Source organism: Notolepis coatsorum (assembly GCF_963971535.1).
Source record: "Notolepis coatsorum genome assembly, chromosome: 1".
Taxonomy (NCBI): domain Eukaryota; kingdom Metazoa; phylum Chordata; class Actinopteri; order Aulopiformes; family Paralepididae; genus Notolepis; species Notolepis coatsorum.
Window position 1 is genome coordinate 310,536,563 of NC_140165.1, and position 27,695 is coordinate 310,564,257.

Genomic DNA, 27,695 nt, shown 5'->3' on the forward strand with positions numbered 1-27,695 from the left:
CTAGTGAAGGTAAGGACCATATGATATCAATCCTGCTGTGATCCAACCATGACTTAACCTAGATGTGTGTAACGTTACTCCACAACGTATGCCGTTGGTGACCATCAAAAGACAATGCCCCCCCCCCCTTCATGCATTCATGATAAAACATAATACCTATTTTATATATTTTATTTGGAAATAGTAGCGTGTACAGGCGAGAAACGTCGTTTTCTGGGATTAGACAGGATCACTCTAAACTATATTCATCACGGTATAACACGGGAACGTATTGGCGAATTATTTTTTTCTTTTTCATATATTGAACGATAGATAGGTGATGTCAAAAGGCCATAGTATTGTATCGATAGCTATAATATATAGCCCTGCAAACACCACCACTTATTCCTATCTCAGAGCGTTGGCCCAGTAGGAACAAAAGATGGGCTAGACCGTGGCATCCATTGAGTTAACATGTCCTCCATATGACTCAATGTTCAGATTAAAGAATAAGAAAAAAAGTCAAGATTTTTAGAAGTGGAAATGTACATTTCTGGTGGAATGACCCATCATTTGGTCTAAAGATAAGATTTAAAAAGTGGGGCAATCATGTTGACAATTAGGATTAATTTACGACAACAGACTATACAGGCTATATTATGAGTAACAGTTCTCATTTTGCTTTTAAGATGGATATGTACCTGTTCGTTTTAAACCTAATTATATAGCCTACTATGAAACGGAACCACAATGTGCTTTTATGAGGAGAATATAAAAGAATATGCTTTTATACATTAAAGTTAAAAACAAAAACAAGTACAACCATGTGTAGAAGAGTATTGTATTCATTTATTCACCAGGTTTCAAATACTTTTAAGAAATATCAGGTGTACAGAAGAAGCTATGACCACAAGTTGAATGACTAAAACATTAATTGCCAAAAACGAGTTAACTCATTATTGCCCGCCATGTGAATATCGCCAAAAACGAGTTAACTCGTTTTTATGATCGTTATTTCTTTTATTCGCTATATCTATTCTTTTTTTGTATCCACTTTTTCTCCTATTTTTTTCTCCCATCCCAATTTCGCTGTGCCAATTCTCCCCTCCCATGTCTTTTTTGTGATCAAATCTTTTTATTTTATTTTTTCAAACATGAAACAAAGACAATAAATACAATAATAATACATAAAAAGACATCCCAATGCAACAACTTAAAGGGGAACTATCTTATAAATGGCCTTTTTCAGTGTTTAGCATTGTTTCCTAGCCATGTGGACTTATATTAATATGATCTATGTCTCTAATTCTCATATTGGCGCATTCTTCCAATTCTCCTCTCACAATATTCACCCTCACTGAACTGAGTCATCTGAAAATGTGCTAATCTGTGACGTCAGAGAGACTCAGCTGCATGATAATGTGGCAGTGTGGCATCAGGCCACACAGTGGTTTAGGAGCCCAGCCTCAAAACGGCTCGAGATCTTGAGGTAGAAAAATGCTGTTTTTGAGGACTTGATTAGAAATACAAAACAATGAATTAAAAAAAATTATAATTACAGAGGTGTTCACAGGAATTGTGTAAAAGTGCCCAAATAGTGAAAGAAATAGTAAAATAGTTCCCCTTTAACACAAGACAATAATTGAGACAGACTGCACAGTGACCAACCCGAGCCCCCCCATCAGCGACGATCCCCAACCCTCGAAGACCCAGAGTCCGGTGCCCCAGCGAGTCAAAGCATCAGCCTCTTTAACACCACGACCCGCCGAGGCCCCGAACCAGGCCCCCCCCCCCCCCCCCGCGACCATCCGACCCAAATCCAAAGGGGCCCAGAACATATACATAACCAACCATACAAAAAAACACAAAAAACGAAAAACAATATACATGGACGTTCGCTCGCTCGACCTAAATCCACCTCTTATCTGCACTGACAGGAGGCACAGGATAGTTTCCAACTGCAAAACAACTACAGACTGAGAAGCCCTCCTGTCCGCACATCCATAAGGAGGAAGCCCCCTCCCCCCGCAAATCTCAGATTGCCTGCCTTGAATGCACAGACCAAGCTTTGGTTTGGCATACGACTACTATACAGCAATCTATTCTAATGTACAGTACTGTAGCATGGTCACTGTACGGTACAACACAATGACACGTTGGTATGTTGAAGGTATAGCAATCACAATCATGTTCCCCTTATTGGAAAGTGAGGACGTGGGTCATTTTCTGTTATATAACAGGAGAACAAATGTATAATCACAAATTGAAAACCAGTGATGGACGTAGCTTTATTTGAGATTATGTCAAAATTGGGGAGTGAGTGTGCATCATCATCATCATCACCACACTTTGTGTGAAGAAAGGTAAGAGTAAAGTGTGAAAATGATTTTGTCTTTTTATTTTAAACGTTTTAAATCTAAAAGTCCTCATTAAAAGCTACGTAACATTTAGAAAAAAAATAAAAATAAACTTGGTCCAACCTAGTAATTGGCTATCGATACTATATATACAAAAAAATTAAAAATTTAAATACAAACCAAGTTTCTAGATAAAAGAACAGAATTTATGCGACTTTGATTTGAATCCTAAGTTTTTCACCCACCCCCCCTAATATTCGGTGCATCCCTAGAATTTATACAACTTTGATTTGAATCCCTCTGAACAGACAAGTTTGATCCCTATCTGGGAAAATAAGACATCAGCGTGGGACCGGTAGGTGCAGGCACGTGCACACAGAGCCCAAGGGGAGCACCTGCCCCTTTGAGCCTCATAAAAAAAGTGCCATAAAAAGAATTAAAGAAAAAGGTTTTTTTATTATTTTTTTTCCGTTGCCCTTCCAACTGAAAAGTGTCAGGATAGAATCAAAATATTAGGTAAAGAGAGAGAGAGATGCCCCGTATTCCATTGCAGTTTGCACAGCCTCCTCAGCGTGCCTCTCCGCGGACCTATATATTTTATGCATAGTGTGGGTGGTGATGATGATTATGATGATAGAAACCGCTGTGGCGCATACAGTTGAATGCTGGTATTACACTCACTGAGGGACACGAAGAAGTCAAGTCCGATGGGATTTAGGAATCTCAAATACAAATCGGGATTGGAATAAAAAATGCATAACATACACAGGTATAGTGCCCTTTTCAGCATCTGAGCACCTGCCCCTCTAAAGTCCTGTGCACGTCCCTGGGTAGGTGTGAGAACTAGGGTCAGTTGTAGAACCTGGATGGACCGTCAGAATACCAGGATGGACCTGCAGAGAGAGGATAGATGATCAACACACGGAAGGGTAAAAGACTGAACAGCATAGCCTGGAAGACGGTCTTTCTCGCAAATGTTTTTCTACTTTTGCGATACAGACTGGTCTTCATCGTATACATCGATTTCCAGGAATTGCCATGCAATCAGAGCCAATCAGGGACTGCGTTCCAACTGCTGTTCTGTCCCATGGTGGAACCGAGCCCCTGATTGGTTGCCATAGTTGTTGATCTAAAATGCAGGCCCCCGCTGGCAAAACAGTAATGGTATCTCCCGAAGCAACAAGTGGTAATGTTAACTTCAGTAGCGTAAACAAAACGAGCGGTAACGTTAACTCAATGGACGCCATACCCGAATAAAGTCGGGTTAACTCACAGACGCTTGAGCGCCAAACCCGAGAAAAGTCGGGTTTTCATTGTTATTTATTTTATTCGATATTTCCATTAATTATCCATCCAGGGAGCCTGGTGTTATTGTAACCTACTGTAATTCAACGATATCAGTTCTAACTGCAGTGGTACATCAACTATAGGTTCAAGGAGACTGGCTCTAAGAAAAATACACAGGCACCGTGATCTACGTTTTAACTTTTATATGTAACTTAAAGGGAGTTCACCAGGTTCAGTACACAACATAAGGATCCATGAAATGGTCCACATTTATAGAAAATAATAAATGAAATAAAAAGGGTACCCAATAAAGTCTGTTTTGAGTGCACTCAATAAAAAAAAAAGGGAACGGATATTCTTAATCCAAGTTTAAAAGAATAAAAGTGATAACATCTATTACTTTGTCCTGTAAGATTTATATGTTTAAAGACAATGTAGCGTATATCAGCCTATGATTTATGGTAAAGTCGATTCCCGCGGGGGTGCGTCATATAAAAAACATCTCCTGACTGAACTTTTTTTCCCCAGGCAAAGTCATTCTTATTTTAACCTCCACTGTATATTTTTATTTAATAGCGTTAGCTAAAAGGAAAAGACAACCCGTATCAGGGTCTGACAGCACTATAATAACATTTTCATATAACAGGCTGACGGACTCACCGGTAGAGCCGTCGTGCCGCCGCTAACCCTTCAATAAGCTTTGTGGTCCGGGCATAAATGTGTCCATGAATCCATTCAGTTAGATCCAAAACTGTCTGAATGTATCTTGCGATTATTATACATTTCCGACAACGAACTATTAGCGCAATCCTGTCTCTCGAGTCGCTGCGTCCTGCCATTATTGCTCGCCAATGACTCTGCTTGGCGCGGCAACGGTATACATTTTTTTGTTTAAATCTGTATGCATCTACAAATCATATTATACCAGGAAAATCCGTCACGACTCCGAATCAAATTGACGGAAATCCGTCTCAAGACGGAGCGCTTTAATGCCTGGACACTGCACATACCCTATGCACAGAGTCTGTGATTGTGTGATATCCCCATTGATGCTGAACATTCCTTAGAAAGTATAAATCACTTTTAATAAGGCACGGCTCAGATGAAATCTCAGGTGAGGAGATTTGGGGAGCCTCAAGACGACACTGTGTGTACCTGAGTGGTTGCTTGAGAGGTTGCCTGAGTGGTTGCCTGAGTAATGGTTTCCGGTGCTGGGCATTCTGGAAGGAGGGGAGGAGTAGCTCATGGAACTCATGGATGAGTTGTTGTTGTTCATGCTGCTGTTCATACTGTTGCTCATATTGGGGCCCTAGAAGAAACATAGAAAAGAGTTTAAATTCAAACACTGTTGCAATGCATACTATATTTTTAATAATTATTTTATAATTGTTTATCTACACCACTTCCTCTGTCAGTTCTTAACTATAGACCCGTTCGCTGTATACAAAAATACCCTGTTCGAGCCAATCAGCAATACCAACTGAGTGACGTGACTAAGTTGCCCCCTGCCTGCGCGAGCTGCTGCGCCAAAAAGAATACGACTGCTCTATGGAGAAACAAAGACACTCCCCTCACTAAAAATTGTTTCAAACGAAAACCTCTGGATGTAATTTTGCCAAATCAGCATGGCTGTGAGTGTGAGTCTTTCACCTTTTACATATCTAGCTTTGGCATGGATCGATTGTTTAGATCGCTAGATTGATAGTCTGCCCCGTTGTTCTGACCAGGATTACGTTCCTTTTGCCCCCTTGATGTGCGCGCACACCGAGTCTGACGTGGACAGCGAACAGGTCTCTAGGCTGGGGCACAAGATGGGTCCGTCTCTGGTCGGTCATCACTTGATACAAATGACTGGCTGAGACCAATTATCGATAACTGCGTGAAATCGATAAGTGGCGTCACTTATAGATTGTTTTGCATGTGTAAAAAAATAAAATTTAAAAAGTTTTAAATACTTTATTAAAAAAAAGAAGAAAACAAATATTTAACGTTTGTGGGCCAACTACAGCATCGCAAAAACTACAGTGACACAATACTAATGTGACACACACACTAACGGTAAATACGTTTATATATTCTTTTATTTGATCAGGGCTCGAAATTGCGACCGAATTTGTATCTGTGCGACCTCAAAATATAATTGGGAGCATTCGTGCGAGTGTAAATAATTGTTCTGGTTCACAGTTTTAGCATGATGTTTTATAGATGGCTAGGTTAAACACAGGTTTTTGTTTTTAAGAGGGGGGGTTTGATTTGATTAAAGTTTATTTCAAATATGCAACACAACAAACAAACATCAAGTACAGATATAGCCTTAAGCCGTTCAAATAATAAATGTATACATTTAAAAATAATAATAATAATCTAAAATAACCGATAAGAGTATCGATAAAGTACCGAACCGTTAAGCAGTATCGATAAGAGTAGTAGTATCGATAAAATCCTAACGATACCCATCCCTAAATGTTAGTCGTTTTTTTTTATCAATAAAAAAATATATATTACATTATATATTGTTGGTGCTCCTTACATTTTGGTGGGTGCTCCTAAATTTTTGCTCACCAGTGCTACCAAGTACATTTTTTTACTTCGAGCCCTGTTTATGCAAAATAATTGAAAACAAAAAAATCGATATTTATCGATAATTTTGTCCCGATTTATCGATTGTCAATCACAAATGTAATTTAGATTAAAATAATATATATCTTCTAACAAAAAAAGTCCATCTGTCATTACCTTCAGCTAACTGAAACCTCACTTAGAATTCAGCACACCTGAATGATCCAGCTGCCTTTGAATTAAGGTTTTTTTGTTGTTACCCTAGTGAGAGTATTTTTTTTTAATTACAATTCCATTACGATTTTATGTCCTTTATGCATTTAAAAATATAATTAGACATTATAGATGTCTCTGCAATGTGGTCTCTTGTCTTCCTTGTATTCTTTTTCATATCCACTAGATGGAGATCGGTAGGATTAAAGCACTGATATTTAGGATTTAATCATCTTGAAAAGTCTGAATCTGGATCAGGGTGATCCTATCCTGAATTGCTTTGAAATACAGGGACAAAATCTGTCCGAGTTGTCCGATCCTGGATCACAAGAAATAGGATTTCAAAGTCTGATCGGATCTGATTGAGATTCAAAGTTTTGAACTACTGGGCCCAGGTGATTAAACTGGGTAAAAAATATATAAATATTTGATTGTACATGCTATCATACAGAGTTATATGGGTTATATGCAGGAGTATAAGTAACTTGAGGTCAAATGCTAGAAAAGTATAAGAACCCCGACTCTACAGTGTAGCTTAACGCTACTAAACTATGGCACTGTGTACGCTTTGTAGTCTGAACGCAAAGCTGAATGCAAAGCTGAATTAAACATACTTCTACAACTAGCCACTTAATCCTCTCCATTCTGCTTACAGTTAGTTTTAGCTGTAGTGTGTGAACACAACATGAGAGGTCTCATACCGAGTTAGCACTACGGATGCGGTAATCCATCAGCACGTCCGTTAGCTTCTGCGTCACCATCAGTACGATCTGGGCATCGTTATCGTTATCGATGCTGAAGGAATCCTGTGGAAAGTTATCGGCATGTTTTGTAGAATGGAAACCAACAGCTGGTGTGATCAGATGGAAAGCATCACGATTCCTAATTAATTAATTAATCATGGTGATTTTTAGGGATGGGCAAAACTAACAATTTATATTCAATGGGAAGTCCCCCACCCCCCGTTAACATATAATACTTTTTTACTTAACACTAAGCGTGGCGTGCACTATTTATCGTTGAATGCCACCACCCACTTCAATGATAAATCAAATCAAATCAAATGTATTTGTAAGGCCCGACAACACACGTTAATGTCCCCATGGGCCGGACACGTCTTCTTTAAACAAGTCAAGAAGAAACATAACAATAAGTCAAGAACAAAACAAGAACACGACACCATAAGGTCCAACAAATTTAAAATAAATGCAAAATAAATGAATGAATGCAAACACTCCCAGACATACCCCACGCGAAGGTAAGGAAAAACTCACTAAAACCTAGCAATAGGGGAAAAAATGCACCACAGGCAGTGTGGAGGAGAGAAACCTTAGAAGGGCCATTCATCTCCCTTCTTAGATGTCGGTGATAGTAGTGTTGCAGACGGACAGTTGGTAAGCATGCACTCATGTGTGTAGTGACTAGTGAAACACAGATGAGTGCAGGCAATAGCAACTGAACATTTTGAAAAATTTAAGATGATAGATCTGATGATAGAAGATGATAGCGCTCTAAATGCATAATCTAGGTCTTAAATTATGGCTATGTGTCTAATCTGCCCGTCGCTTATCAATGACTTGTTTGCAGTCAACATTGTCGAAACGGATTATTATTATTTATTTTATTTTATTTATTTTTTTTAATCGGTTCATTTCCGTTTTATAGCATTTTGAAAAGCCCTCGTTTTCTTTAAAGTTTCAGGAAAATATATAGATTCCGTGATTTACTGGAATATTCTGGAATACACAAAAAACATTGTAATTTTTCAGCCTATTTATGAATCGTTTTCAAATAAACGCTAGATTATCGATAGTATATGTGTACTTATGCACGCTCGAGAAGCGGGCTGAAAAATATATTCTCTCATTTACACACACACACACACACACACACAACACACACACCCCTATGTGAAAATAGATCTGATTACCCCAAGACTGGTCAAATAAATTGCTTACCTCAGATCAGATGTTCTCCAAAAACATTATTCCAATTCCTGATCGCCATTCCAAATATCGATCGCGTTTATTGATTCAGCGCCGGGTACTGTAAATATGTATTCCACGTTGTTTTGCGGCTCGGCAATCACTTCGATCCTTCAGTTGGCTTGACGGAAAAGTTAAATGAGGAAACTGGGCTGAGCCTAAACGTTCTGACCTTTGTTCGTTACGTTGGCATTCGAACCTCCACTTAAAAAAATAAATAAAAGTTTTTTATTTTTGCATTTATTTTACAAAAAAAATATATATCAGAATGTCATATCAGAATATCACAGTACTATGTTGTGTTAACAATAATTCGAAAGTCACGCTCGAACACAGGTCACAACAACACTAGTTGGGTATAAGTCTAGTTGGGATGAGGAGGGGTCCCCGTCATACATTATCAGGAAATAAATCAATCATGAAAAAAAAGAGTTGCGTGACTCACAGGCTCACCAGTCTTATTTCATAATAAAACGTTTCTGAATGGACGTTTGGATTAAACAAAGTGTATGCAGTGATGCTGATGCTTTCCCAGCGGAACACAAGTTACTTAACACTTTAACTGCCGAAAACGCCGGAACTCGTCATTCCCCGCCATGCTCAAGTTGCCGAGGACGCCGTAACTCGTCTTTGATATCAATATTTCAAAAATCTGTGATCGAAATCATATTTCCGTTCCGGAGCCTTGACACACAGTGCTGATCTCCTCTCAACCCTCTAGCGGTTCAAGAGCGCCATCTGGTGGCCGATCGGCAGATCGAAACCGGATATCAACCTTTGAACCGGCAGGACTCACTCCATATGGGGTCCGGGCACTCGCTAATGTTAGAGAGACTCTGTCTTCACACAGTGAACATCGATCGGTGGAAATAACTCGAAAAAAGAACATGATTTGGACGCATATACTATTATACAACCTGGAAATAGATCGGGCATTTCAACATCCCATAATCGAAAACTGTCTACTCCACGCTGATCGCCCAACGGCCCGAGGAGACTGGGGTGAGTTTTAGCGTGTAGTATTACCGTGTTCGATATAAACTGCTATGATGAACATATGACCCACATTAGATGAATGGTATAACGTTGCCCACGGAATTATAAACGCCCCCTCGCCCATCCGGTCAACATCAGATGACGTGTAGTAAATTCTAGAAGTACGTCCAGTTGAAATTTTTGATCTCGCACAGATTCCTACCAAACTGTATTTGATCATCAATATAATGCATTTGGGGCTATAAATCACGTTCTGGAGAAAGCTGCAGAAAGAGATGAAAACATACTTATACTTTAGACCATATTTTAGTATGAATATGTGAATGAAAAGGTTTAACGTTGCTACACCATGGACAATACATATAGGACATTGAATGGGCCCTAATAATGGCAATCTAGCAATAGAATTTAAAAAGTTATAGCCCTGCAAAGAAGGGGAACTTCTCCATGTTAAATAGAGCTGGCAAGGGATGGTATATCATGAATTTAACCTTGGGCAATCAAAGTGTTAACGTTACACAGGTATGTTATGCACATTACCGTAATTAAGCTATGCAGCCAGAACGCAGCCCTTTAGCTTTCTAACGTTAAGATAGCAGGAGCCGTCAGCCAACAAAGATGTTGTTTCAACAAATGTATTCACAAAATCGATTATCATCCAAATGTTATTGAAGCCTCCCGTGACCAGTAACTTAGGTACTACTACTCAACCGCAGCAATGTGCGCTATGTGCCTAAAGTCAAGACTCGAAAGTACTGAACTAGAAAAAGTATTTAGGATGATTAAAAACATCCGTTCGAGGGGGTCAGGTGGCGTAGCGGAGATTACGCTTGTCACCAACACCGGAGACGCTGGATTCGCCTGTTCGAATCCAGCTCCCGGCGTTGCTATCAGCTTGGCTGGCCTCTCACACGGATACAATTGGCAGTATCAGAGGGTGGGAAAGCTGAAGGGTGGGTCCTGGGCGTTGTGGACAGCGACCCCTACAGTTCGGTCGGGGCGCCTGCTCAGCAAGGGTAGGAACTAGGGAGAGATAGTGCGGCCTCCCACACGCTACTCTCTCCCCGGTGAGAATCTGCGTGGCCAGGCTGGCCTGCCGGCAGGCTGCACATGCATCGGAGGAAAAGCATGTGACAGTCTCCGGTCTCTCGGACCAACAGTAGGGGAAAGTACGCAACAACCAGGAAGGGTGGGATGGGAGAAAAATCGGGAAAAAAAGAGGGGAAGAAAGAAAAAAAAAAGAAAAAGGAAAACACATCCGTTCGAAAAACCCTGGTGAATGTTCGAATCCCAGAAACAGGTTTGGGGACAGCTCTACAAGCTGGCGTATTTTAACGAGAACTAAAGCATTCGTCCTGAACGTTACATCACTGATGCTTGAAATGTGTGAACTTAGTGAAACAACTTGGTTAACGTACAAAACGTTGCCACCATGTAACATCTCCGGTCTCTCTTTCTTCATCTTTCTTTTCTGTTCCATCAGCTGTTAACAGACTGTTGTGCTACCTGGCTAGCAAAAAGCAGGTGTACCAGCCAAAAGACTGCTGTAGCATGTAGGCCTGAAAAGTCATTCTATCAATTTATAAAAGGTGCTGTAAGTGGTATTTTCTGTTTGTTAAAACAATAGCTCTACACTTCGACAGCCACCACTGATATAGTGTCTGGTCAGTAACATGAGTCTCCCAGTCCCTCCTCTCTGTAGAAAACACAAAATACATGTTCCATCAAGAGACACTCACCAGGCACTGGAGCAAGGTAGCGGTGAGGCTGCTGCCTTCTTGAGCTGCTCCCGTCAAGCCCGGCCTGTCGATGGGTCCGTCGATGGGTCTGTCGATGGGTCTGTCGATGGGTCTGTCGATGGGTCTGTCGATGGGTCCGTCGATGGGTCTGTCAGCCGGCCTGTCCATCGGCCTGTTCCCCATCAGGTCGCCCCGGAACTCGTCAGGGTAATGTCTTTCAGGGCTGTCGCCCAACACTCCGGCCATCTTGAAGCCGTCTCTTCCGCCACTCGACCCAAAACCGTCCCCTCCTCCGCCCTGGCGAGGACCTTTATCGGGTCCCAAGTAGCCCTGGTTCATGCCGCCCATCGGGAAGTCGGAGAGAGGACCTCTGGGATACTCTCCCGGAAACATCGGGTCAGAAAGCCTGCCGCCTGCCAGAGAGACATGGCGATTAGATTCAGAAACACTTGATCTGACAAATACAATGAATGTACACACATTTGTCTCTGTGACAGTGACGCAAAGTAGGACAGGGCCCTTCGTTCAAACCTTGTGAAATGTTAAATACCCACCCCCCTATTACATCTTCTGCTGCTTACCTTCTGTGTAGGGTTTGGGTCGAGTGCAGAGAGTCATTTCATCTGCGACCCAATGCATTAGGGATGTCCCGATCCGATCACGTGATTTTCCGAAGATCGGGATCGACAAAAAATAGAGAAAAAAGATCTGCCATTTTTTATTATTCAACAAACATGACCATGTTCACGTCTTAAACTCATACTGAGGCCTTAGTTTTGGTTTTAAATTGCATATCATCATTCATTTATTTATTGTCACACAGAGCAGAAGAATTTAGCCAAAACAAACCAATAGTATCCAGCTGCAGAACGGCAGACCAGCCACACTCTCAGACCCAAATATATATATATATAATATATATATTTTTTTAATCCCAATTTCTCACATTACATTCACCCTGAATGTTGACGTTATCCAGGTGAAAAGTTAACTTCATAAATCATTTGATGTATAATTAAATCAAAGGAAATGCGTTTGGGTCCGAGAGTGTTGCTGGTCTGCCGTTCTGCAGCTAGATACTATTGGTTTGTTTTGGCAAAATTCTTCTGCTCTGTGTGACAATAAATAAATGATATGCAATTTAAAACCAAAACTAAGGCCTCAGTATGAGTTTAAGACGTGAACATGTTCATGTTTGTTGAATAAAAAAATAAATAAAAAATTAAAAAATTTTTTATCAGATCGGGAAATATCGGTATCGGTAGATACTCAAAATCACATGATCGGGATCGGATCAGGAGCAAAAAAACGTGATCGGGACATTCCTACAATGCATGCCTGTGCGTGTTCTCAAGCAGTTTTCACACACCCCCGGCCCCACCCACACATCTCCCTACCCTCTGCATAGAGCGCACCTACAGGCCGTAGTAGCAGCGTACCTGGTGGCATCAACCACATTTAACCCGCGGACACGGTCTTAAAAGGAAAATTAAAACGGGCGACATAGGATGGATAGATGTTCAAGGTCCGGCGACCAGGAGCGGGAAATAATCTTTACCTCCTTGGGGCGACACCAGCCGCTGTTTGTCAAGAAGCAGACCCCTCCACCTACAGACTTTCCCGACTCTTCAGAACGATCAGCGCGGAAGACAGAGAAGGAATCAGATGGGGTGATGTTTTGGTCCGGTGTTGATGGCTTCAACCATGTCTCCGTGAAACATAGGATATTACAGTCCCTCACAGTCCCGTTGGAATCTAATCCGTGCTCTGAGATCATCCATCTTATTCTCCAGCTAACAGACATTCGCCAACAGAATCGATGGGATCGCAGAACTTTTTTGCCCGATTCTGATTCCACTTCTCTTTCCTCTGTGCTTACGTTTGATCGCACCGCCGCTTTTCCCTTTGTTCTCATCCTGTCTGATCTCCGATGGGCAATCTTGGCAAAAAGTGTTGTTAAACTCCTCATCTAGTCCATACGTGACTGGCGGTCGTATGACGTCCATGCCAGCGTGGTCTTTATAAAAAAAAAAAGTATAAAAAAAAAACAATGACTAAAAGTGTGCACAATCTCTGCGGAGCAAAACCAAGGGCGACTGACCTCGGTCATGCGTGCGCGTTTGCTGGTCCTTGTGGGCTGCAGCTCTTGCTGTAGATTTTGCTTTAGATCTTGCTGCAGCTCTTGCAGATCTTGCTTTAGATCTTGCATTTCTTGCAGATCTTGGAACAGGAAGCCCCGCCCCTCCTGAAAAAATAATAATAAACAAAAATAATTATTAAAAATAAATCATTTTTATCATATTTTTTTATTATTAAAGTTTGCTTTAATCACAGTAACGTTGGCGAGCTAGATAAATTATACATAAATCGGTTTTCATATAAATCAACCTTCACTAAGACTTTAAAACGGTGGCGTGGCGCGGTCTACGGAGACGCAGAAAAAAGCTACCAAATCCATTCCGAGACAATTCCGAGACTGACTAGAGTCACGCGTAACAGGTCTCAGTCTCTCTCTCTCTCTCTCTCTCTCTCTCTCTCTCTCTCACTCTCTCCTTCAAGTAACCAAACGTTACACTATAAAAACAAACTGGATAGTTGATATATGAACTGGATAGTTCATATAAGCCATGCTCCCTTTCTGTGTGTGTGCGCACGTGCCCGTCCCAACTCTGGTCTTTGGAAAGTTTGATAGTATTACTGAGGATGGCCAGATAATGTTGATATTTAAAACTTAATTTGAATTATACAGAGAAGCTTCAGCAAGTACAAAACGCTGCTGACCGACAAAAGAGAATCCCTCACCGAGGAAAACACAAAGGCTGCATCATGTAACACAATGGTGATGTCAGCCAGAAATGGGGAGAAGCATGAACCTGATAACACGAGAATCCAACAATCACACCCCCCCCCCCAACCTCACATAAAAACGAAACATATGAGGCGAAACAAGAAGCAGCGCTAATAGCCGTGCGCTTGTTGTTTTACAGACGGAAGACGCATGCAAGCGTGTGCTCGCTTTATTGCTTTGAACGACCAAACACAACAGCTAACCGCCAGACCGTGGGGTCAGGGGTCACGTCTGTTTAAAAGACGCGTCCACCCGAAAGCCCACGGCTCCGTTTCATAAGCGAGAACTTGTCGCCCGCCATGTTTTCACCTTACCACGTAAAGCAACAACACAGACGGGGTGAAGAGAGGGGCAGTGCCCTTGGCCATGTGCTGCTGATGTACATTGCTTTGAAAGGAGCAAAACACATAATAGCAAAAACACCAATCGCGAATTCAGGGTCTACGTTTGTTTAAAAAAAACGCGTTCACACATGAATCCCGTAGGTCTCCTCACGCACAATAAATGCCGCCCGCCAACCTTAACTTGTATCAGAAAAGATAGCGGGCCCCCTTCGTTTATTTCGTACGAGGCATACCCAAAATACACAGTGAATAATCACACGCTTGTTACAACAAAACTCACCACTCTTTTAGAGTGTTATAAGATTAGGGTCTGCTCCTTTAAGAGTGATGCATAGTGGGATACAGTTGGGCTACGCAAGCAGCGAATATTGTTATGAGACAGTGTACGCAGGAACGAGAGAAGCAGGTAGCTTGTTGTGACATATGTAACGTTAATCAACCACATGATATGAATAATACAATGGAAATAAATGCCCAGTCCTGAAGCTAACGGTTTCCAGTGGTTTACTGTCACCGCCACACATCTAGAGGGAATTACCCCGAAGTCCGGACAGTAACGTACGTTAATAAGTACGTGACTGTACATGACCACTTCGGCCCTAGAGTGAAGAGAACACTCTCCTGTACTCTTACTAAGGTTCGAGTTAATACAGAAAAAGTAACAAGGACTTTTTATTTTTAAAACTTAGTATTTTGAGGGGGTGCAGCATGCACTCGCAGGTCCCTACCTTTCCCCCCGGGCGCAGGTACGCCGTTGGGTTCTCCTCCTGGGTTGCTGAGAGCCTTCTTCCTCCTCTTCCCCGTTGTCGGGGGGACGGGCTCCTCCCTGGAGGCGACCGGCACCTCGTTGATGCCAGAAGTGGGTGTGGCTGGGTAGATGTAAGGTGCATGAGAAATACTTCATTAGGTAGAACACTCTCCTGTACTCTTACGAAGGTTCGAGTTAATACAGAAATGGTAACATTTGGGGCTCGAGTCCGGGATATGAAAACAAATCCTGATTTTATCGGTGAGTTGTAAACTATGGAAACGTGAAGTTAGCTCATGATAACGGACGCACGAGGCAATTTCGTCAGTCAATGAACTGAGTTAAGATGATGACGGCCCATGGAAGTAACCTTGACGGAGAAATTACCAACTATAAAGAGCAAGTGATCAACTACTCTAACCCATTCATGTTAACCCCCACAACTACAACCATGTACTCTCTCAGTCTGATGTCGCTAACCTGAGACGTGAAATTGATTACCAACATGGACAAAGTCTCAACCCGTTCATAACAGGTGATCGCCAGCTGCCCCCTACTGGTGCAATGTCAAACCCATTTACTGCACATAATAAACAACCATTGATAATGGCCAGTGACAATTACCCACGTGCTCATCTGTCGTTGTCAAGCACAAACCCTTTTGCTCATATGAATGATCAAAGTATGAGAGACAGTGGCATTGAAATGCAGCAACGTCATTATGGAACTGAGCCTCCCCATATGAAGATGTTGTATGGACAAATGCATTCAACGACCATAGGAGATGCAGCTACCCATAACATTAACGCCTGCATTGCTGCTAAACCTGCAGCCTTTATGGAGAGCACACCTACATGGCTGTACGCTAAGCTTTTTCACTAGGGGCACACTTGCCCCTAAATGAGAAATTTAGGGGCACAGAATATTTTTTTTAGGGGCACATTTTTAAAATAACAATTTTACCATTATAGTGCAAAAAAATATGTTCCTCCTGTTCAGTTCAACTTATCTCGAAGGCAAGACTAATCAAAAAGGTTTAATGGACCTGTATGAGGCCATAGCTCTTACGGTGGGACTTTATAGAAGAGGAATGTAATACTATGCAAAACGAGAAATAAACTGATTTTACCAGCAGTAAGTTGCAAGCCACTTTCATACGGGGAACCGTGACAATTATTAGTATCATCTTATTTGCATATTGTCTCATTATTAGATAGATAGGTTGATACTTTATTGATCCCCGGAGGGAAATTTAAGTAGACAGTATTTAAGTATTGAAAAACGTCTTAATAGTGGGCGACTCACCTAATGCATGGCTGAACTGAACGTTAGAAGTGTGTCCCCGTCAATCATCACTGCCAGATCCGACTTAATTTCACCGGCTATGGTCTCTCATCATCTCTCCACATCGGACGTGGTTGTCATAAGATGGACTGATATCCGCTCCGTTCTTCTTGCAGAGCAAAATTAGGGGCTTAAACTTATTGAAATGAAGTTCTTCTTTGGCGATGCAACATTCAGTTTCGATTCGATGGTTCGCTAGGAATTATGGGATTTGGTGTTGGATGTATGGACTCTACGCAGACATGGTATTTAATCGCACGATAGACTACAACTACTGTTGTGAAGGATCAGATTAAACCGAATATGTATATTTATTTATATATATATATTTAATTGTATTTGTATATCGTTTGATATCCCCTGTATATTCCTTGTACAATATGCATTGAATATCCCTTTAGTCTACTAAACAGCCCATAATAGTTTCATTCTACCATTGGACGAGAACCTGGCGCCAGGTTGCCATACCCCTAGGTCCAGTTCAATCGTGCCGCCTAACATGTCGTGGCAAGTCCGGTACCAGCGTAGTAATACGTCGGGCGAAACACGAATGGTACTATTTGTTCATAGCGCATATATATATGGCGCAAGTAAAGTAGAACTTCTTTTTAGTCCAGTTCTTTACCCTCCAACAGAGTGACAGACGCAAAGCCTCCCCACGACGCACGTGTGGTGTAGCAAGGCCTACTTGGCCCAGAATAGGCATTGAGATATCGTGTAGATTAATAGTTGAATAGTCATAGTTTGGCACTATACCGTCGAGTTGGACGTATTCTATTAAGCTAATAATAGTCTATTTATGTATGGTGCATCGTTCGGTTAGAGTTCTAAAGTTATCAGTACCCCCATCGTTCCTGACGTTATCTGGACGCTTAACCAGGCTGGTCAGACCCCTAGTGGTGATTGCATCCGAGGAGCTCCGGGCCAAGAGCGACTGGACCTGTATATTGGATTACTCTACCCGGACGACGGCGAGCCTTCCACGGCTTGGATTATGCTTTGTGTGCTTTGATTATTCCATGGATAAAGGCCAACACTGCGGAGTGTTGGAATTACCCCCCGGAGAGGACTCCAGGTGAGACGGCGCTCTACACGTGAGGTCGCCTCACGTCTCTCCGTTGTGGACCGGCAGATACCGTCCACAGAGGGTCCAGCTGTATTCGTCTGCGGTCCGAGGTTCTGTGGGCACCGTGTCCAAGACTTTGGATTCTCCCAAGACACCGTCGGCCAGATGGGATACCGCCAGCGGCTTCTCTAACCCCCCCCTCCTACTGTCTTACAACCAGCGGGACCCCCCCCCCCCCCTTAGTGTATCCAGCTATAATCATTTAAGTACCATCGCTATCGTTTTCCTAAATATTCCAGGTTGTATACTTACTCCCTGCGTAACCAGAGATTGGACATTCAATGTTGATTTACCTACGAATACTCATTTGCCATAAAAGTGCATATTTCATATTTCAAATCATAAATGTAATTAAGTGATCGTTGTATACACCTTTTGCTGTATTAAACCCTCGATTTGGTACATTTGTGTGGATTCGTTTCATCAGGTGGGAAAGTGTTCATCATACTTATATCTTGTACTGGGTGGCCAGAAGTTAAAGTACATGAGGTAGTGGTATTAAATATCATATCTAACAATACAGTCAGGGAATTGTACCCCTCAGTTACAACTACCAAGTATATAGCGTGGCCCAGATTTACTTCACACGCAAATCTTTTTTCACACAGGCTATCGCAGTAAATTCATTCATTGCCGACAGATTTTTTCATAGCACCGCGACATTATGTCGCACTGTACAGCCCTGGTTGTAGGCTAATGTTTTACTATTTTTTTTTATCCAATTTGTATGGATTAATTTAGGAGTGAAATGCGAATGAAGGGTTGAAATCACTACTCGCAAGGTTGCCCCCAAATATTATTGTCCACTCGCACGGGCCAAATTAAGGGGCAATTTGCGATAATCTCGTCGCAGTGTACAGCCCTGCCATGGGCACTGTCCGCATTGGAGCACCTATGGAGAGAGTGGCTCTGGATATAATGGGCCCCCTCAACGAGACTGATCGTCATAATCGCTATGTGTTAGTAGTTCAAGACTACTTCAGCAAGGGGGTGCAGCATGCACTCGCAGGTCCCTACCTTTCCCCTCGGGCGCAGGGCAGGAGGTACCAGGCGGAGGTACGCCGTTGGGTTCTCCTCCTGGGTTGCTGATAGTCTTCTTCTTCTTCTTCCTCTTCCTCTTCCCTTGGGTGGCCCCCGCTGTCATGTATGAATGAGCGGTCCAGAAGGCAAAGCAGGACGCGTAGCCAGTATAGACACATAACAGAGAAAAATACTTTTGTCTTGTTTACATCGGGGTCCCCCATTTTCAATTCATGACATACACAACAAACGGATATACAGAACTGTGTAGTAAAAAGAGATCATAAAAAAGATATACATCCGAAGGGGAAGAAACTGTATTGATTAATTGATTGAAAATGTTATTAACAGATTGCAGAATGGGTACAATACGGGTACAATACAGTACAGCTCAATACACACAATAGTTAAGGGGATGCAGACCAGAGAAAGTCTTTAGTCTTGTTTACAGGGTCCCCCATTTTCAATTCATGGTAACATATATGACACACAGATAGACAGTAGTGTTACATCTAGACATTTATGACATACCAGATCTACAAACACAGTACTGTTTGTGATACAAAAGAGTCTAAAAAAGAGAGCAGTTGTACATTGGTACACCGTACAACTGTACAATCTACAGTCTCTAAAGGCTACGGTTAAGCCATGTTATTCTCGTCTGCCTGCAAGAACAATAGCAACAAGTCACATGTTTTTATTTTGATATCTGGACATTCTTGTTCTCGTGCGGTTGTTGGTATACTGAGTCTTCCGTTAATAATAATGTCAATAAATCAAGCCAGACTCAAGATCAGGTGTATACAGCAGCCAGATTTAGCACTTTCACAAGGCAGGTCCGTTCTGCATCAATGAACATTTTCAGTAAATGCAGTACGTTAGCTAGCTACCCACCAAGATTAAATAACACGCGATGATTTTAACGTACTACAATATTATTGTAACCAGGTTGGGTTATTCTCTCCCACCCACCCCCTCCAAATGTACAGTCTCCTCCCCACTGTATGTATTATATTCTCTCCCCACCGTATGTATATTTCTCTCCCACCCACCCACCCCCTCCTAACGTTAGATACATCGAGAGAAGCTCTCCCGACTATAACGGTAGCTACGCTTACACGACTTTCACTCAAGTTAACAGTTCAGTTTGCTATGCAAAGGGCCATCAAATAATGTAACGTTAGGTATGCTGTATTAATAGCCTGTTAAATACCATTACTCACATTTATACGAACAGTGGAGAAGCCTCTAACCTCTGGGATGTGGATGGCCGGTCCCTATGCCATAAATGTCATGTATGTTGTGTATGTCATAAATGTCTATATGAATTGAAAATGGGGGACCCTGATGGAAACAAGACAAACGTCTTTCTCAGGTCTGCATCCCCTTAACAATTGTATGTATTGAGCCGTACTGTATTGTACCCATTCTGCAATCTGTTAAATAAAGTTTTCATTCATTCATTCATTCATGAAAAATAGACCACCGAAACACTTCCGTATTTTGAGCTCATGAATGAACGACGAGCTCCATGTAACGCGGAAGTACTGGTGGTCTTCTTTAAGGCGGGGTTTTGCAAATATATTTTAGGTGCATTACCGCCACCTACTGGACTGGAGTGTACATTTTTAGAAACCCATTTTCCCACCATGTTGGAAGATTGATTGATTGGTTGATTGATTGAAAAGTTTATTAACAGATTGCAGAATGGGTACAGTACAGTACAGCTCAATACATACCATTAAGTCTCCCTAACTTTCTTCCATGTCCAGACTTACCCATTCCATGACAGTCTATTCATGTCGGAATGAAAAAAGGTCACGTCGAGTTAAAATATATTTTCATATTGTATGAAAAAAAGAAGGTAAGATTCAGACCGAAGACATTTCTCTTAGGGGATGGATCAATAAAGTATATATCCGTGTAATTATGACTACTTACACTGTTCCGTGTCGACTGACACTTGGACCAGCTCTGCGTCAGATGGAGAACGCCGCCCCGCTGCTGCCTCCTCGCCGTCACGGAGACGAACGTAGCGTTCGACGTCCTCCCCCATTTTTGTCCTCGCCGGCATCTTCCGTATGTTGGCGACATACCTAAGCAAATGGGAAGATGCTTGCTTTTTGAGTGGTTGGCGTTCCAATAACACACAACTAACCACACAACATTATATTAATCGATTGAATTTTTTTTTTTTTTGTTTTTTTTTTGTCTTTTTCCCCCTCCATTTTCCTCCGATTTTCTCCCATCCCAATGTTAGTCGTATGCCAATTCCCAGTCCCTTCCTGGTCGCTGCGCTTTACCCCCCACAGTCAGATCATTTGGGAGAGTGGAGGCTACCACGTGCTTCCTCCGACACACGTCCAGCCAATCACCGCTTCTTTTCACCTGGCAGCGCGGATTCTCATTGAGAGGGCGTAGCGTGTGGGAGGACCACACTATCCCCCTCACGTCCAATCCGCGCTTAGCAGGCGCCCCGACCGAACTGTAGGAGTCGCTGTTTACAACGACCCGGACCCACCCCGCCAGCTTCTCCCACCCTCTGATACAGCCAATTGTATCAGTGCAGACGGCCAGCCAAGCTGGTGACAACCCCGGAGCTGTGAGCTGGATTCGAACAGGCGAACCAAGCTCACAGCTCCGGGGCTGGTGACGAACGCAATCTCCGCTCGACCACCTAACCGCCCCTGATTGAATTTTATTTGTATATATACGTTCAAACATACCAGACAGTCTTGGGGTCCTTTGACTGGTACAGGTCCTGCAGGGTCACACTCTTGTACTGGCCGAAGCCAACAAGGGCCACGCCCTCCTGCCCGGGCAGGAGAGACCTCTCTTTGGCCGACTCGTATGCCCAAATGAGGCGGACCGGCTCCATAAAGTCCACATAGGCACTCGAGTAGCGAGTTAAGGCGTCCTGAAGACAGATACAATGAGACAGTTCAGTTGTTAGACAGTTCAGTTATAGAAGTTTTCTATTTGTAGGGGCGGCTACGTGGCGTAGTGGGCAAGGCGCTCACCACGAATGCTGGAGACTAGGCTCGAACAGGATGCCTCCTGTTCGAGCCCCGCTCTCCACATTGCTTTCAGTTTAGCTGGTCGTCCACAGTAATACACATTGGCCGTATTACGGGGAGGGAAACTGAAGGGTGGGGATCGGGCGTTGTGGACAGCGACTCCTACAGGTCGGTTGGTGCGCCTGCGCAGTAGAATCAGGAAGCGACGGGGGCGGGGCCCCTCCAAAGCCCGGACCCCCGACGCTGAAAGATCGAGCCGCGCAGGTGAAAAGATGCGACGGCTGTTACCTCGAGTATCGGAGGGGACTCGTGCTATGTATGACTTAGTCCACATTGCAGCCGGCTTGTGGGAGGCATGAAACAGCGTTCAAAGACAGGGGAGGGTTGAATTGGACGATATGAAAAATTGGGATGGGAGAAAAATAGAAAATGGGAGAAAAAGTGGATAAAAAAAATAAGTTTTCTATTTGTACCTACCCCTAGCAGACTGTAGCCTTCCTTCCCAGCCCTTCCTAGAGACAGTCGCATTTCTCTCCTCTCCCCAGGCTCCTCAAGGCCGTTCCTACCGCCGCCTCTACTGCTCCATGGAGCCCGACTGCTATGCTCTGCTTCGTGCCGGTTGCCGGACTATACTCAAATCAACTCTAAATGGATCTAATCAGTGGATTGTATATTTTCTTCAAGAAGCAGAATAAGGCTAACCCTCTCTGCCTATTGGGACATCATAATCGGGCTACCAACTTGAAGACGTGGTCATTTTTGGATTATCGAAGCTTTTGGACTGCAATAAGAAGATTTTGGATCTGTTTACCGCGCACAGGACCTACCAAAATGAACTGATTAAGACACTTGGACACTTGGACTAATAATGCATTCAGTCATTTGGACAGAGTTGTTAAAACTCACTCCACTCAAATCAATAGTTATATTTCACTCTATTCAAATCAAATTTAAAGTGACGTGGCTGGGATAAATGTGCCAGTCAGCCAAAACAAATTCCTGGACCAAGGTAGAACCAGGGAGCTGCTGGAGTCGAAGGCCCTCTGGGAGATAAGAGTGGCAAGCGGCTTCCCCCACCCCCAATCCCTACCCAATCCCCCCTCCCGCGTGTACGCCCGGCGCCACTCCCACGTGATGGTGACGGCAGCCGACTAGTACGCGCGCTGGAGGGGGGGAGCCTAAGACTGTCTCATGGGGAGCTCCAGTAGCTCACCGCATATCTCGGTGCTATTTCTGCGTCGGGGAAAACCGTGCTGCGTCACGGATCTGGTGGACACGAGTTCGATTCCCGGACCCGCCGTCATTTATCAGAATGTCTTCCCCTGCTCTATATCCTGTTTCAACCTGTTTCTGTCGGTCATGCTTGACCAGAAAAGCGATAAACGCTAAAAAATAAAGTTTAAAAAAAAAAAGACTGTCTCATCACCAAAGCCCGATCCCCCCCCGTCCCTGCCCCCTCCCGCTGGACAATCTTTCCACCCTCCCTCCCGCCACATGGCGCAACGACACCCCGGTGTTGTCACAGGCGACTATCGCATATGGTGTCTCAGGCATTTTGTAGTCGACATGTGTCAACAAATGTAAATGTCTGTTTGAATTTATGTTGTGCCGTTGTTACTGTAAAATTGTAATGATTGTGATATGTTGTTGTTAATGAGACGATGAGCTGTATGTGTGTGTCACTGGAATTTCCCCAAGGGGATCAATAAAGGAATATCTTATCTTACAGTACCTTGTTGGCCATCAGCGGACACTGAGACCCTGTGTGCTGCTCGCGCTCCTTCTCGTGAGCTGCCACCAGCTTCACCGTGTAGCCCACGTCATTCTCCAGGAGCCAGAGGAAGGTCTGACCCTGGTACTGGCCGAACTGAATCGCAGTACGACTCAGTACCAAGGCCGTGTTACCAGGGTCACCCCCCTCGGAGACGACGCGGGCACGGGCTTCCGCCTCCACCTCCTCTGGCTCTTTGGCCATCGCGGCCGGGGCGCGGACATGGCGCTGGGCCACATGGGATGCATTCATAATGAGCCCCCCTTTTGGTGTTTTTCTAAGCGTAGGATCCATCTAAAGCAGGTATACATGGACATTAGACTAAGATTCAGAAAACAGTCAAGGGTGACAAAATGTAATGACAAACAGCGAGATGCACGTCATGGCAGCATGTATTGTGTTCAATTACACTTGCTTGACTTGCTCACAATAGAAACACGCAGTAATACAGTAGATGCTTTGTTTTATCAAGCGCGCACATAGGTTTATTTAGATGAGAATAAGTTAAATGAACTTACAGTCTCTGAAAAGTTGCAGCAGGTCAGTGTATGACATACAGATAGACAGTAGTGTTACATCTAGACATTTATGACATACCAGATCTACAAACACAGTACCGTTTGTGATACAAAAAAATAGTCTAAAAAAAGAGAGCAGTTGTACATTGGTACAACTGTACAATCTACAGTCTCTAAAGGCTACAGACATGTTATTCTCGTCTGCCTGCAAGAACAATAGCAACAAGTCACGTGTTTTTATTTTGATATCTGGACATTCTTGTTCTCGTGCTGTTCTTGTTGGTATACTGAGTCTTCCGTTAATAATAATGTCAATAAATCAAGCCAGACTCAAGATCAGGTGTATACAGCAGCCAGATTTAGCACTTACACAAGGCAGGTCCGTTCTGCATCAATTAACATTTTCAGTAAATGCAGTACGTTAGCTAGCTACCCACCAAGATTAAATAATGTGATGATTTTAACATTTGATTGATTGATTGATTGAAAAGTTTATTAACAGATTGCAGAATGGGTACAGTACAGTACAGCTCAATACATACTAGGGATGCCCAGATCGATCGGCCAGCGATCGGTATCGGCCGATATTCAGTATAAATATGAGATCGGTGAATTCTGATAATGCTTTATTTTCGCAGATCGTGAAAACCGATCGAAAAACATGATCCAATTCTTAGCGGAGATCTCACTCGCTGAGTTCTGTCTCAGACACACAGAGCTGCAAACTGCCTCTCCACCTGCTCCTCCTCCTGCCCCTCCCTTCCCCGTGTAAACAAGCTCCAGCAATAGTCTGCTCTAGTGCATACAACCTCTGTGAGCTAACGTTAGCTACCGTTACTGTTTAAACAAAATTACCCAGTCAACTATTCACTTTTAGTTTAATACATGAGGCATTGTTAACGGTATCTAGCCGGCTAGCTACTGATAGCTCCTGATATCAACAAATGCTCCAGCAATAGTCTAGTATTGCATGATAGCTCACGTTAGCTCACTGTTCAAAACGAAATGTCCCATTAAACTACATAGTTCACTGAGGCGTTGTCTTAACGTTATCTAGCCGACTAGCAGTAGCTACAGATAGCTCCTGATATCAATGTCTTATAACATTGATTCGATGCATATTCGAGTTGAGGGCATGCTGAATGTGATCAATAGGGTCCAGCTGCAGCGCCGGAGAATCCTGGCCGTAGCTGGAGGCTACTCGAGTACACACAGACAGTGGAGCTGTTTGCAGATAGCGAGCATTTTGACTTGTTGCGTGGTGGCGATGTCTCGCAGATAATACAACTACAAGTATGATTATATAATATATATTTTTTATTAAAAAAAATATACATTTTTTTTTATACCAAAACGATCGATATTGATATCGGTATCGGCCGATATGGCTCAAGACGATCGGTGATCGGTATCAGTGGCAAAAAACGTGATCGGGGCATCCCTAATACATACAATTGTTAAGGGGATGCAGACCAGAGAAAGACTTTCGTCTTGTTTACATCAGGGTCCCCCATTTTCAATTCATCATAACATATATGACATACATGACATACAGATAGACAGTACGGCTACATCTATACATTTATGACATACCAGATTTGCAAATACAGTACTGTTTGTGATACAAAAAGTGTCCAGAAAAAGAGTGTATATACATTTGACGTAGAAACTGTACATTGGGGGAGGTTGGGTGGGTGGGGGCTGTACATTGGAGGTGAGGGGGGGGGGGGGACACACACACTGTACATTGAAATACTGACAAAGCCATACTTGGTCATTTACTGTACAACTGGGTTAGGACATTTGTAGGGGCCAGTTTCGAATTGCAGTCTCCCGTAGGTGTTCTTTGAGAGTGTTTTTGAAAGTGGGTAGTGATTCACATTCCTTTACAGCTTTGGGTAGGGCGTTCCACATTGATGTGGCATAATTGCAAAACGTGTTTAGTCCCTTGTTTGAGCCGAATCTGGGTTTAATATGATTTGTGGAGCTCCCTCTGGTGTTGTGATCGTGGTATTCACTGACCTTTGGGAAGTATTTTGACATGTACATGGGTACCTTGATCGCGTAGTGTATCTTGTAGACCAGGCCCATTGCAAGTTGCTGTACTCTGTCGTCTACTCTAAGCCATCCTAGGTTGTCAAAGTGGGCAGGGGTGAGGTGGGTTCTAGGAGTCAGGACAGGTCAAGTAGAAGTCTGACCAGTTTGTTTTGTGATGTTTGTAATCTTATTTTTAGCGCCTTTGGTACCATGAGGTGCAAGCATAGTCGTAGTACCCTTGAATGAGTGCTCCTCAGAGTCTTCAGGGTATTCTTGTTTACCAGAGAGGAGATCCGGTACAAGAATCGAGTTCGTTGGTTGACTTTTTTTATTACATTGGATGCCATTTTGTCATAGGAAATATTAGCCTCTAGGATGGAACCCAGGTAGGTAATTTCATCTTTCCTTGTGACAATATTGTCCCCCACTGTAACCGAGAAGCCGTCGGTCTTGCTGAGTTTGTTATTTGAACCGAAGAGAATGGACTCTGTTTTGCCCATTATTATTGTAACCAGGTTGGGTTATTCTCTCCCACCCACCCCCTCCAAATGTACAGTCTCCTCCCCACTGTATGTATATATTCTCTCGCCACCGTGACCGTATGTATATTTCTCTCCCACCCACCCACCCCCTCCTAACGTTAGATACATCGAGAGAAGCTCTCCCGACTATAACGGTAGCTACGCTGCTTACACGACTTTCACTCAAGTTAACAGTTCCGTTTGCTATGCAAAGGGCCATAAAATAATGTAACGTTAGGTATGCTGTATTAATAGCATGTTAAATACCATTACTCACATTTATACGAACAGTGGAGAAGCCTCTAACCTCCGGGATGTGGATGGCTGGTTCATGAAAAATAGACCACCGAAACACTTCCGTATTTTGAGCTCATGAATGATCGACGAGCTCCATGTAACGCGGAAGTATGAATGAATGAATGAATGAATGAAAACTTTATTTAACAGATTGCAGAATGGGTACAATACAGTACGGCTCAATACATACAATTGTTAAGGGGATGCAGACCTGAAAAAGACGTTTGTCTTGTTTCCATTAGGGTCCCCCATTTTCAATTCATAAAGACATTTATGACATACACAACATATGACATTTATGGCATAGGGACATATATAGGTATTTAGTACTGATACATTTGTGACATAAACGGTATTCAAATATACAGTACTGTAACTGAGGGGTACAATTCCCTGACTGTATTGTTAGATATGATACTTACTACCACTACCTCTTGTACTTTAGACTCTGGCCACCCAGTACTAGGCATAAATAATTATGGTAAACACTCCCACGTAGATGAAACGATCCAACACAAATGTACCAAGTCGAAAGTCTGCGTTTAATAATAATTAATACATAGCAAAAGGTATGTAGAGCAATCACTTAATTACATTTATGATTTGAAATAGGATGCACTTTTATGGCAAATGAGTATTCGTTGGTATATCAATAGAGAACGTCCAATCTCTGGTGGCGCAGGCGGTAAATATACAACCTGGAATATTTAAGGAATAATAGCAATGATACTTTAATGATTATAGAACTGGATACACTAGGGGGGAATTCCGGTCGCTTGTAAGACAACTGGAGAAGGGGGGGGGGGGTAGAGTCTGGCTGTATCCGTCTGGCCGAGGGTATCCTGGGAGAACCCACGGTAGTGCGGCTCGGTGCCTCAGCGCTCCTCGATCCACAGATGAAAGCAGTTGGACTCTCTGTGGGCCGGCTTCCTCCGGTCCACGATGGAGAGACGTGAAGCGACCTCGTCGTGTAGAGCGTCTCCTCACCT

At 43.0% G+C, this 27,695-nt stretch overlaps 1 protein-coding gene across 1 annotated transcript; it reads right to left on the minus strand.

Annotated features, from left to right (window-relative positions):
• Nucleotides 1-1,791: 1,791 nt before the first annotated feature.
• Nucleotides 1,792-26,763, minus strand: LOC311228561 (uncharacterized protein). The gene is made up of 11 exons (XM_084314466.1): nucleotides 26,687-26,763; nucleotides 23,295-23,627; nucleotides 21,272-21,462; nucleotides 20,487-20,641; nucleotides 18,543-18,662; nucleotides 15,036-15,176; nucleotides 13,217-13,360; nucleotides 11,116-11,528; nucleotides 7,097-7,201; nucleotides 4,779-4,932; nucleotides 1,792-3,229 (listed from the first exon to the last, which is right to left on the minus strand). The coding sequence occupies exons 2-11, from the start codon at nucleotides 23,625-23,627 to the stop codon at nucleotides 3,186-3,188; spliced, it is 1,800 nt and encodes a 599-aa protein (XP_084170592.1). The 5' UTR covers nucleotides 26,687-26,763; the 3' UTR covers nucleotides 1,792-3,185.
• Between the last annotated feature and the right edge of the window lie 932 nt (nucleotides 26,764-27,695).